Genomic DNA, 13,648 nt, shown 5'->3' on the forward strand with positions numbered 1-13,648 from the left:
ATCTCATAACTGATGACCTTTCATCTCTTGATTAGTAAACTCTTTTCACTGGCTGCATCACTGCCGAAGACCATTATAACATTTTTTTGCAAGAAGTCAAAAGAATCATCAAACTATACATACAACTCAAAACCAGGAAAAATAAATTACCCATAACAATAAAGAAGCTTCAGACCCCCAAAAAAGCCTCTTTGACACAAAAACAAAACTGGCTAAAGTCGCTAAAAAACTGTATGCCAACAGATAAAGAAAGAATGCATCAATTATCACAGCAAACAAGAGGAAAACCTAATATGCACTAAATCCACCCGGGCCTTCTACAATTTTGTAAATAATGAACTTAAAGACTCAAGATCCATCCCATCACAAAAAGGACCAAACGGGAAAGACTGTAATGATGAAACCATTAAGGCCAATCTCTTCGATGCATTCTTCGGTTCAGTCTTTGTAAACAGCAATGGCTCATACCCCTCATTTCCCAATCATACTACTCCCAATGATCTACTACATGTCGATTTCACAGAAGTTGCCATTGAAAAGGAACAATGCAACCTAAAACCATCTCTATTGATTGGCTCTGATGGATTTATTTTATTTTATTTTATTTTTTATTTGTCATTACATTATATACAAGAACATATATTGAAAGGAAACAATAGGACAGGAACGGTAGGTACCATAGCAGAATCACTTATCATAATCTACAAAATATCTTTCAGAACCAGCTCCTTACCTAACTTATGGTCACTAGCCATGGTCATTCCTATCTTCAGAAAAGGTAAGCCCAGCCTAGTTAATAATTACAGACCAATCTCATTATGTTATCTTACCTGCAAGGTCATGGAATCAATCATAAACCAATCCGTTACCCACTATTTAGAGACTAACAACCTACACTCTAACAAGCAATTTTTTAGACACAAAATTGTCCTGCAATCTGCAACTATTACACTGCAAAAACATATGGACTTCAAAACTCAACCAGAGTAAATCAATAGATGCAATTTATATAGACTTCTGTAAAGCCTTCGATTCAGTGGTACACGACAAGCTACTTCTAAAACTAAAATCTTATGGCATTTCTGGATTCCTGCATAAGTGGATAGCTGCGTTCCTATCAAACAGGCAGCAAGTAGTCAAAATAGGAAACGCCTTATCTAACCCTGCACCTGTTAACTGCGGTGTCCCCCAAGACAACTTTTTTGAACCCACACTGTTCATACTTTATATAAATGACCTTTGCGATCATATTATAAGCAACTGCGTTCTCTTTGCAGATGATGTAAAACTATTCAGCATCATTGAGAATGCTGCTACTCTACAAAAAGACCTTGACTATGTGTCAGAATGGCCAAACAATTGGCAACTCCAAATCTCAACCAACAAATGCTCTATCTTACACATTGGCAAAAGAAATCAGAACACAAAATACAAGCCCGATGGATATGACCTAACAGACGAACCTCACTCTGTCAAAGACCTTGGAGTACTCATCTTAAATGATCTAAGTGCCAGAGCTCACTGTAACAGCATTGCTAAAAAAGCATTAAGAGTTGTTAACCTAATCTTGTGTAGCTTCTTCTCTGGTAATATTGAACTGCAAACTAGGACAAACAAAACTTTTGCCAGACCAATTCTTGAATACAGCTCATCTGTCTGGAACCTGCATTGCATATCGGACATTAATACAATCAAACGAGTTCAGAGATATTTCACAGGAAGAGTCCTCCACTCCTCTGCTTGCAACAAAATACCTTACACCACCAGACTCAAAATTTTAGCCTTAGACAACTTAGAACTTTGCCGTCTTCGGTCTGACCTAAGCATAGTACATAAAATCATCTGCTACAATGTCCTACCAGCCAATGAATACTTCAGCTTCAACCATAACAATACAAGAGCACACAACAGATACAAACTCATTGTAAACCAAACCAAACTAGACTGCAGAAAATACGACTTCAGTAACAGAGTTGTCAACACCTGGAATGCACTATCTGACTCTGTGGTTTCTTCCCCAAATCCCCAAAACTTTAACCTTAGACCATTCCTAAGAGGTCTGTAAGGGGTGTGCATAAGCACACTAGCATGCCTACCATCCCTATCCTAATAGTTTCTTTCATTCATATCTTTTCATGTATTTATAATTATGTTTATACTTGTATTTGTCATAAAATACATGGCTGATGAAATAAATAAATAAATAAATAAATAAATAAATAAATAAATAAATAAATAAATAAATAAATAAATAAATAAATAAATAATGGATGGATGGATGGATGGATGGATGGATGGATGGATTGATGCACTACACAGAAAATAGAAGTAAAAGGTTTATTCTTCCAGTTATCTTAGAGACAATCCAGAGATAAAGAATTACATCATTATGTTTCAGTGCCATACAGCTTGAAGCTGTATCTCACTAGCAAATTAGTAATAACAGCAGCAATTTATTAAAATTTTATGCCACCCAACTCTCAATGACTCTGGGTGGCTCACAACAAAGAAATTGCAATAAATCCAATAACATAAATGCTATAAAAGATGGCAAGTACAATGCAGCAAGGAGCCTCATTCTCCCTCATTGAAGATCTGGGAAAAGATCCAGGACTTCATAGCTTTTCTAAATTGAGGCCATCTGGATCTTGGATGGCACAGTTACTTTCAGGGGAAAGTTCCAATTGGCCCATTCACAGGTTTACATCATGTCCCAGATAAAAGTGAGCACCCTGGCCACCTTTCATCCTGGAGTTTTGCTTCCAGAATACTTGCAATATTGGGTTGCTTGTTTTTTTTTTTCATAATGTCTCTGGCATTTCAAATATATAACCAAAGCAAATGATTTTTGTATATCAAAATCCATTTTCTTTCCATTCATTGTATAAATACAATGCATGGATGCTATTAACTGATGTTTGCCAACTTTTTGATTATGTTTGGTTCTGTGCTACAGCTGCATTCCATAGGCAAATAATTCAAGATGTTCACCAAATTTAGCTCTACAAAGGTTCCATTCAAAAAATTTATCAATTTATCCAGTAGTAAATAGTATGCTAAGCCACAGAATTGCAACTGCAACTGATTATTTTAGAATGTACTAAAAGTGAAATGGGAGATCTCTGATCAAGATTTACCTCAGAATTTATCAATCATAGAATCCAATCATGACCATAGTGATGGAGCAGACATATTTCTAATTTTTGACACCCATTTTTACATTTAAATTAAAATTATTTTCCAAACTTGGCTGTTTGCTTCAGATAGCAAAATAAACATCCATAGTAAGGGAAAACTAGTTAGTAACTGTCCACAACATATATTGTATTTCTGAAGAACCACATCCAGTCAATCAAGTTAAATAGTGCTATGCCATCCCTTTTAACTGGTCACTAATTTATCCATGTCAAAATGTATCGATGTACTAGCTCCTGGCTGAGGCAGGGTCATAGATCTGTCATGTGAAATGGAGAGCCCTTGATACAAAGCACTACTGCTTTAATATATTTACAGCAAACAATTTTGACAGTTAATGTCTTCCGGTCCCTCCAACTTCAGTGTATGGACCTGTTTAATTGGCAATAATTCTGCTATTTTAAGTCCTCTGGCACTTCTGAATTAGAACAAAAGAAAGCATTTAATAATAAGAACAGGCAAAATCTGCTTGTTTGCATGCAAACCACACTAATCTACATTTCCCAAACTGATATGTAAAGCAGCATATAATTACTTTTTTGGGGGAGGGAGGTTTGCTGGTTTTAATTATTTGAACATTTTGATACAATTCCTTAATCACAAATAGACAAGAACAGTTAGGCAAAATCTCATGAAAAATCACTGCTCAATGATGCTAGTTAGATCCTCAGTTGTATGTATATTTTCTCTTCCTGCTGATTGAAATCATGTTTCTTACAGTAGATAAATTATATTAAGTTATGTTAGGCTAGGAAAGTTAGTAACTTCTCTTTCAAGATACCTTTCATAATCTAATGGACCAATTCATGTAGTTTACTTGGTGACAAAAGAAAAAAATATATTTGCCACTTAGTACCTGTGAAATAGTCTTTTAAATTTTTCACTCTTATTGATAGGCCTAGTATTTTTTTTTAGTTGTCTCCTATTCAAGAGGTAAAAAGAACAGATCCTGTTTAGTTTTTCAAAATCAACCAGTTATTTATGAAATTCTTACTGGATGACTAAACCAGTTACTGTGACTTAGTTCACAGTGTCTAACTTTCTGCACAAAGGGAGTTTTTTTTTTGGGGGGATAGGTAGGGGGTTTGAAGTATAATGAAAATAAAAGGACGAAGAGAGCTCTGACTGGATGGTGGGGAATGGAAAGATTTATCTCCTTGCAGAACACTGGTTATTTGCATTTTTTTAGCAAGTTGTTAAGGCCACCTGGAAGTTTATCTGTGTCATCTGAGTGATGCAAATGGATGTGGAGCCTTCTTGGAATTTCTGAAAGGACTGTGTTGTAGACTGGAAATAGATGATGTCATATCCCTCCCCCTCTTTTGAGAGAGAGAGCTGTTCAATTTTGACATAGATGGCCTCTTTGACCCCTCTTTCAAACCAGAGGTCCTCTCTGTCTTTGCTGTGGACTTTGCTGCCTTCAAAAGAGTGGCCTTTGTTTTTTTAAGTGCAGATGGACTGCTGAGTCTAGTCCTGTTGGGTTTGTTCTCCTATGTCACGCATTTATGAAGTGGTTAAAGCAGTTTGATTCAAGAGTTCCAGCCCCATTTTGCAAGAGTGAAAAATGTATCCATGGTTGATTTGCATTATTTACATGATATTATAGATGAGAACTCTTTAATATTTTGTCCTTTCAGTAACAACCCTTATAACACAGAATCACCATAAATGAGTTGAGAAGTCATAAAATTTTCTTTAATGAATAAATAATAAACACAGAAAGATATGCAGCAAACTGTGGTGATGCCAACATGGCTACATTCAGATGATAACATCATCATACAAATGCCACTATGGGTAGTCCTCGACTTACAACAGTTCATTTAGTGACCATTCAAAGTTACATTACTGAAAAATATGACTTATGACTCTTTTTCACACATACAACCATTGGAGCATCCCCAAGGTCATGCAATCAAAATCTGGAGGCTTGGCAACTGACTCATATTTATGATGGTTGCAGTAACCTGGGATGATGTGATCACTTTTTGCAACCTTCTGACAAATAAAGTCAATGGAGAAACCAGATTCACTTAATAACTTAATAACAGCTGCAGGGATGAGGTAAAATTCACTTAAGAACTATCTCACTTAGCAAAATAAATTTTGGGCTCTTTTGTGGTCATAAGTCAAGGACTATCTATATTATGTACTGATGTTTCGACATCAGACGCATAAGTCAATGCATTTGCATGATGACTTTGTCACACATTTTCATCATTTATCATTTTAGAGGTACCTACACTGGCAAAGTAAGTTGGAGGAAGATTGCATGGCCCAAAGTGATTCGAGAAATTAACTCTGTTAAATTTTCTGGAATTTATCTAAAAATCTATACTTAGCTTCTCCCTGTTGGTGGGACTAAAAATGCTTTCGTCTGCTTACTTTGTCCTAATTATTAAGCTCTCCATAGAAATAAAAAAAAAAGTCAGATAATTCCCATGATCATACAAAATAGCCTAAATTAAAATTAAAATTCATACTGTGTCAGTTTGTTCTTTACTGTTATAAACTGAGTATCTTTCATGTCAATTTGATACAGATTCCTAATTGAATGCTTTTAAAATAAATCTGAATAGAACAGCTGAAAGAAATACAGTAGCCTAGGAAATGTAGCAAAACAATCTGACTTATTTCTCTATTTCACAGTGTGAATCACATGCTTTGAAATGTAAATCTTTGCAGTGCCTCTTTGAAAGAATGTGTGTGTGTGTGTGTGTGTGTGTGTGTATATATATATATATATACATATATATATATATATATATATATATATATATATATATATATATATATATATATATATATATATATATATATATATATTCTTTCAAAGAGGCACTGCAAAGATTTACATTTCTTTAAAGAAAAACACTCCAAGCCTTTTTTCCCAGTGTGAATGTTGCACTAATTTGCTTAGTTGTGTTCACGAACATTCTCCTTCCTACCCCAACTTTCTCTCTTTAAGTTAATTCTATAGGGAATCACTAAAACCCTGTAATTCTCTCCCTTCAATGGTCCTAACAATCAGGGGCTTTATTTCCTTTTAATAATGGTTTAAAATCTTGGCACTTGCTGCACATTTGAAGCAGCTTTGCTTGTTGTACAACTTGAGAAATTATGTATTTATTCAGGGTTGATTACTTCCACTCCGCAAGCATTTGGAATAGATAAAAGGAAATGTTTCAGAACTGACTAAATTGGGTAAATTACTCATTTGAACATGAAATGCATTGCTATGGTTAGGAGGGAATGGGGGTGGGAAAAGAGATGCTTACTGCATGGATGAGCAAGGACTCTGACTTCATCCACAGCTATGTACCCAGGGTGACCCTTCAAGGAAACCGATTCAAATATGACCTGAAATTCATAGGAGACAACAAGCTGATTAAGTAAACAATTGAAAATTATATACAAGACATCCCTTTAACATCCCTTAAGTACAAAAGATTCAGATTCTGTAATAGATGCTTTACAGATAGTCCTTGTTTAGCAAACACAACTGGGAACAGTAACTTGGTTGTTAAACAAAGTAATTGCTAAGTGAAACCACAACTACGTTTATGATCTTACTACAGCTTCCCTTTGCTTTACTGACCTGTGAAGGTCATAAATGCAAGGATTGGCCATAACTAGGGGTGGGCTGCTGGGGGTCGTAGAAGTTCAGAAGAACCTCTAGCTAAGATTCTGTGCAGTTCAGAGAACCCCCAAATCCCACTCCTGGCTGAGCCTGCCTTCCCTGCCCCCCCTCCCAGGAGTCCCCACGTGGCCCATTTTGGATGCAGGTAAGTGCAGGGCTCACACAGAGGCTTGGGGAGGGTGAAAAACGGGCCTACCAGAAGTTCAGGAAGAGGGCCTCTGGAGGCTGGGGAGGCTGTTTTCGCCTTCCCAGAGGCTCAAGGAAAGCCTCTGGAGCCTGTGGAGGGCAAAAATGCCCCCCTGCCATGGTGCAGGAGGCCAACTAGGCCACACCCAGCATGGCCATGCCCACCTAGCAACCAGACAGAGAATTCCTTGCTAAAATTTTTGAAGCCCACCCCTGGCCATAACCACTGTAACTGAATAGTCACTAAACAAGGCATTCACTAAACAAGAACTACCTGTATTCCACAGAGCAACCCTCTCAGTTCCCGAATTTACATATGTAGATATACATAATCCCTTTCAAAGACCCTCCTCCCAAAAGTGTGCAAATATGCATGTATGTAAAACACCGTACATTAAAAATCGGTACTAGAAATAAATATAATCATGAAGCCAGCTAAATCTTAATTAAGTCCCAGAACTATGATGGCAGAAAGAATTATATATTATAGAATGGGTTAATGGCCAGACAATAAATGGTTAAAAAGAATGTGCTACAGAAGAAACCTATAAAGCATGTACAAGATTTTATCAAGATGCTTCAAGACAAGTTATGAAGGGATATAAAGTCCTTGAAAATATTTTTTTCTGATAAGATTCTTCAACTCCCTATAGTTATGGAAAGGTCATAGAAAACAACATCTTGATGAGGTGGTTAACTATCAGAATTTAATGAATGATAAGGAAAAAACATGGGAGGCTAAGGTAACCAAGCAATTAAGATGATGTAATCCAGTGTTGTTTATTAAAAAAAAAGAGCTGGAGGGAAGAGAAATCTGAAGTGCATTTTTTTATTCCATCAAGATTCATCCTGAAGGACACTCCAAGGTGATTTCCCATGCTGTTTCATTGCCTGGCAACAAGCAGGATCTTTGATATGTAAGATCTAAATGATGGATGTTCATATGTTGTTAGAATACAGCTTTTAAAATCTACCAGAAGCTCCTTAGGGATTGTTGGATGATATTGTTGTATGGTCCTAAATCTGTAACAGAGGACAAACCTCTTTCTAAATACTGAATTGTTTGAGAGTAAGGGAAATATTAAGGAAATCATGGTTGGACAGAGGTGCTGAGATCCACAAAAAGAGAAAAGTGAGAAGCAATGTATAGACTTAGTAAAAATAAATGGTCCCTGAACCATTTTAGTGTCATGAAGTTCTCTTGAGTTTTCTATTCTTGTTTTCTCTATGTTTTCTAGTTGTTTTCTTGCAGACATTTCATCATCCCAATGTAGGTAACATCACCAGTGCTAAATCAATTAATGTTAGCATCAACTAATTTTATCTGAATTTATTTCAGAGGCTGTGGTGAGACCCCTCCTCAAGAAGCCTTCCCTGGACCCAGCTGTTTTAGGGAACTACCGGCCAGTCTCCAATCTTCGCTTTACGGCAAAGGTTGTAGAGAGTGTGGTGGCATGTCAGCTACCCCAGTACCTGGATGAAGCTGTCTATCTAGACCCGTTCCAGTCCGGCTTCCGGCCCGGATACAGTACGGAGACAGCTTTGGTCGCGCTGGTGGATGATCTCTGGAGGGCCAGGGATAGGGGTTATTCCTCTGCCCTGGTCCTATTAGACCTCTCAGCGGCTTTTGATACCATCGACCATGGTATCCTGCTGCGCCGGTTGGAGGGGTTGGGAGTGGGAGGCACCGTTTATCGGTGGTTCTCCTCCTACCTCTCTGATCGGACGCAGACGGTGTTGACAGGGGGGCAGAGATCGACTCCAAGGTGCCTCATGTGTGGGGTGCCGCAGGGGTCGATTCTCTCACCCCTCCTGTTCAACATCTATATGAAGCCGCTGGGTGAGATCATCAGTGGCTTTGGGGTGAGATACCAACTGTACGCTGATGACACTCAGCTGTACTTTTCCACCCCGGGCCACCCCAGTGAAGCTGTCGAAGTGTTGTCCCGGTGTCTGGAAGCCGTACGGGTCTGGATGGGGAGGAACAGGCCCAAACTTAATCCCTCCAAGACGGAGTGGCTGTGGATGCCGGCACCTCGGTACAGTCAGCTGCAGATGCGGCTGTCTGTCGGGGGTGAATCATTGGCCCCGATGGAGAAGGTACGCAACTTGGGCGTGCTCCTGGATGGCCGGTTGTCCTTTGAAGACCATTTGGCGACCGTCTCCAGGAGAGCATTTTATCAGGTTCGCCTGATCCGCCAGTTGCGCCCTTCCTGGACCGGGATGCCTTATGCACAGTCACTCATGCCCTTGTTACCTCTCGCCTGGACTACTGCAATGCTCTCTACATGGGGCTCCCCTTGAAGAGCACCGGAGACTTCAGCTAGTTCAGAACGCGGCTGCGCTGGTTATTGAGGGCGTCTCGGGCTCCCACATAACACCTATCCTCGCAGACTGCACTGGCTACCTGTTGTTTTCGGGTGCGCTTCAAGGTATTGGTTACCACCTTTAAAGCGCTCCATGGCTTAGGACCGGCTATCTACGGGACCGCCTACTGCCGGCTTCTATCTCCCATCGTCGATGCGCTCCCACAGAGAGGGACTCCTCAGGGTGCCGTCAGCCAAACAGTGTCGACTGGCGGCCCCAGGGGAGGGCCTTCTCTGTGGGAGCTCCGACCCTGTGGAACGAACTTCCCTCGGACTTGACAATTACCTGACCTTAGGACCTTTCGAACTTAAAACTTATTTATTTCATATAGCTGGACTAGCCTGATTTTTATTTTTATTGGATGGGTTTTAAAATTGTGTTATTTTATAGGGGAGTATGTTTTTTTTAACGTTTTGGGCATTTAAATTAGTTTTTTAAGGGTTGTTTTTAAATTATTGTGTGTATTTATATTTTATCTGCCTGTTCACCGCCCTGAGTCCTTCGGGAGAAGGGCGGTATACAAATTAAAATAATATTATTATTATTATTATTATTATTATTATTATTATTATTATTATTATTATTATTATTATTATTATTATTATTATTATTTTTATTTCATGCTTTTACACTTTGGGGCATAGTATTTCTTCTTTTTTGGGATCCTAGCAACACCCTGAAAAAATTATCATGCACAGTGAATGATTAATACACATATGTGTATATATATGGAGAGAGAGAGAGACTTTTCAGATTGTTCCAAATGGTTTTTACGAAAGAAAATATTAGTCATTGTGATTTTGGCATTTCCCAAACAAGTAGTTCAATCATGACATGATTATCTAATTTGTTGTCAACATTATGATTCAGAAAGAGAGCAATTTGGGGATTTTTTAAAAAAATTAAGATGTTTCATTCCTTTAGGGGTAATCTTCAAAAGTCATTTAAAAATAGGTATAGCCAAAACAAAACTTTGGGTACTCTCTGTCTACTCCTTTCTGCTCCTCAATTTCCCTAGAGAAGGAAATTTCCCTTTTCCTTCTCACTCAGTCATATGACTATGATTATTGATTAAAAAGAATGCTAAGTAATATTCAAGAAGCTGAACATAAGAGAAAAATATTTATTTTAAGTGATTGATTATGCTTGGCTATCTAAGTTTACAAGAATTTAGGACTACCTGTCAGATTTACTGCTTCGGTTCCCAATTTAAAGACGGATTTAAAGAAAATATTCCATTTCAATTTAATGTAGTGTATATAGTATCTGAGGTTAGTCTGATTCTCTGCATGGCAAGGAAAACCAGACTGTACAGATCAGTAGATTTTAGCTCTCATGCTGTTAGGATACATTCATATATTTGATTTGAGAATTGTGGCCATTTTAGTTAATTTTCTTACTACTATTCCTACAAAAATGAAGGCAAATATAGTGTTGCAGGATAATTGTTGCAGGATCCAATCTGAATCAGGCACTAGGTCCAAAGGTTTAGTCCTCTGAGCTTTGGGCTCCAGCATGAGGATGAAAGCTCAGAAGATTAAACCTCTGACCTTGGTGACTGACCCAGATTGGATCCTGCATTGTTACTACCTTTTCCTCCTCGTCCAAGTTCCTCAAGGATCAGGTTGTGATGCATAAATGTCATTACTTTATGTTTCTTGATGAACCTATCTTTTCTTTTATGTACACTGAGAGCCTATGCACCAAGACAAATTCCTTGTGTGTCCAATCACACTTGGCCAATAAAAAATTCTATTCTGTTCTGTTCTGTTCTGTTCTGTTCTGTTCTGTTCTGTTCTAAAGAAGATTGGGCTAAATGGTGGATGCAGTTCATTTAACAGAAAATATTTTAGCCCGTTCCCACTTCCAATTGCAAAACTGAAAATAAATAAATAATAAATAAATAAAAACCAATAGAAAATGAGCAACTTGCTCTTTAAAAGCAACAGTGGCCCATAGGCTGTAGGTTCCCCACTGCTATGGTAGAAGAAAAGAAATCTCAAGTATACCTGATAAAAGTGTGGCCAGAAAGTACTGATTGCAAGCTCTGCTTTCACCCAACCTTCTGTAACAAGCCCAGAGACATTCCAGATAGGGTTGCCTTGAGGTCCACCATTCACTTTCACATAAACATTCAAGGATCCAGGGCTAGAACGGTCACGGCTGGACAGGTAGTAATGGAAATCAATGCAGTGAGTGTCGTTTTCCTTCAGTGTTGGTAAAAGCAAGTGGGCTTTTTGCCCAGATGCCCTCCCAGAACTATTCACCATCATGAAGGAACCTAAAAAGAAAGGGGGAAAAAAAGAAAAGATCATTAGTTATTTTTCCTGATATTACAACTAAATTAATTAAAGAGTCAATAATTCTAAATAATCGGGCCTACAGTCAGAACCCCAAACAGCTGTTAATTTTCTGAGATCTATTACTATTATTATAATTCAGCACTTTTCTGAAGAAAGGAAAAACACCAGGAATGACAAATACATTTGTATCCACTGCTTGCATTATCAGCTAAAGAGGCCATTCATTATTATTTTCAGATTTTTCCAACTTGGATTTCAAACTGTTTGACAGGAAAATATTGACTTCAGATATGAAAAGCGTATCACATTCCCTTTTCGCTTTACTGAAGTTACACTACCAGACTCTTTTGATTGCATACACAAACACTATTAAGCTGTCTGTTTTTGTAACAGGTCCATATTTATAGATTACAATATATCAAGAATCCTACAATTTGGGAGGTCAGTTAAATTTTTGGGAAAACCACTGAATTGTATTAGGCAGAGTTTTCAAAATGATTGTTTCAGTGGCATGACTATTGACACAGTTCTCATCTACAAGATGGAAAACTGGTAATGGTAGAAGAACCGTAGTTACTAAGGAGCCTAACTATAGGGTGAGAAATAAAGTTCAGAATTTAAAACTACTCTTTGGAATCATCATTTTTCTGCTTCAACAGCTTTTGAGAGAGAAACTGATAAGATTTGGAGATTATGAGTCAGAGTGGTTCAACTCCAAATTCATACATTTGTTCCTGCAAAAAAATAATTAAATGCACAGTAAATCACCTTTATACTTTTTACCCCAAAAAAGTCCACAGATATATTCAGCTAGTTAGCAGAACTGGGTTAAACTCAATAAAACTGTTAACTTTTAAAACTGAGAATACATTAAAACAGTTTCACTCATATTTGCATACAGTCTTAGCAAAGAAAAAAGTATGTCAAAATAAATAAGCTAACAAACCACCCACAACCACATACATATTTACCCACATTTTGTTCAACTTCAGAAAAACTAATTTTTATATTATAAGTTATTTTACAAGCTTGATGCATGAGTTCTACAATCAACTTATATCTATCGCATATCTACTTCACACATGGAATTATTCTCCACCAGTGATATAAACTGCCATCTGGTAACATTGCTATGGTGATAAAACACTAACATGAGCAAGGTTGGTATTCCTAAAGCAATGGCTGGGTGATTCTATAAATCACCTGCATGGAAGACATCATGGACTTTTTGTCTTATTTGTTGTAGTTGCAGACTTCATAGTTCAATAAATAACCAACTAACCCTGAGATTAGCAATCTAAGCAATTGCCTGGATCCTTGCTTCTAAATTATCTTTGGTGGGGGGAAAAGGGTTTCAGTTTGATAGTAGAAGTTCTTCCTAAAACTTGATAAATCCAGAAACTTCAAACTATTCAGTGTTAATCCAAATAGTATACTTTACTCATTTGTTTATTTGATTTATATGTCTACCCACCTTGTAAAATACAACTCTGTGTGCCTCACAACAATAATAAAAACCACACACACACAAAAAACCAACCACACACAAAATAATTAGGAACCTGACCTACCATTGCCAGTCAACCAACCAACCAACCAACCAACCAACCAACCCATTCAATAGATTCCTATGTATCACCAGATGACAACACTTAAGGGATGGAACCTGGAATATGTCTACTCTATTTAACCTAGGCAGATATCTTTGTGGAGAGGCAGTTCCTTAAATAATTGGACCTTGTGCCCCACATGCCCAGCACTTTGAATCAGGGTGCATTCAAAGGAAGCCTAACTATCAAATGATAGTTGGGCTGACGTTGGACAAAGGTGTCTTTGAAGAAATCTTCACAAAACATGTCAACCCTAACTGTATTTTTGTGCAAGTAAAAAAGCACTTCTCCTTTGTTGTTGACGTTGTCCTTACCACGGCTATCATTTAAATAAATACTGAGGTTTT

The 13,648-nt window shown here is 37.7% G+C and overlaps 1 protein-coding gene across 1 annotated transcript in view; it reads right to left on the reverse strand.

Annotated features, from left to right (window-relative positions):
* Positions 1 to 13,648, reverse strand: part of PTPRT (protein tyrosine phosphatase receptor type T) — a 541,915-nt gene that overhangs the window by 448,445 nt on the left and 79,822 nt on the right. Inside the window, exons 2-3 of the mRNA XM_058177805.1 lie at positions 11,398 to 11,669; positions 6,474 to 6,555 (exon numbers count right to left, since the gene is read on the reverse strand). Coding sequence (XP_058033788.1) covers positions 6,474 to 6,555; positions 11,398 to 11,669 — 354 coding nt within the window. The remainder of the gene's footprint in view (positions 1 to 6,473; positions 6,556 to 11,397; positions 11,670 to 13,648) is intronic.

This window comes from Ahaetulla prasina, chromosome 3 (assembly GCF_028640845.1).
Source record: "Ahaetulla prasina isolate Xishuangbanna chromosome 3, ASM2864084v1, whole genome shotgun sequence".
NCBI lineage: Eukaryota > Metazoa > Chordata > Lepidosauria > Squamata > Colubridae > Ahaetulla > Ahaetulla prasina.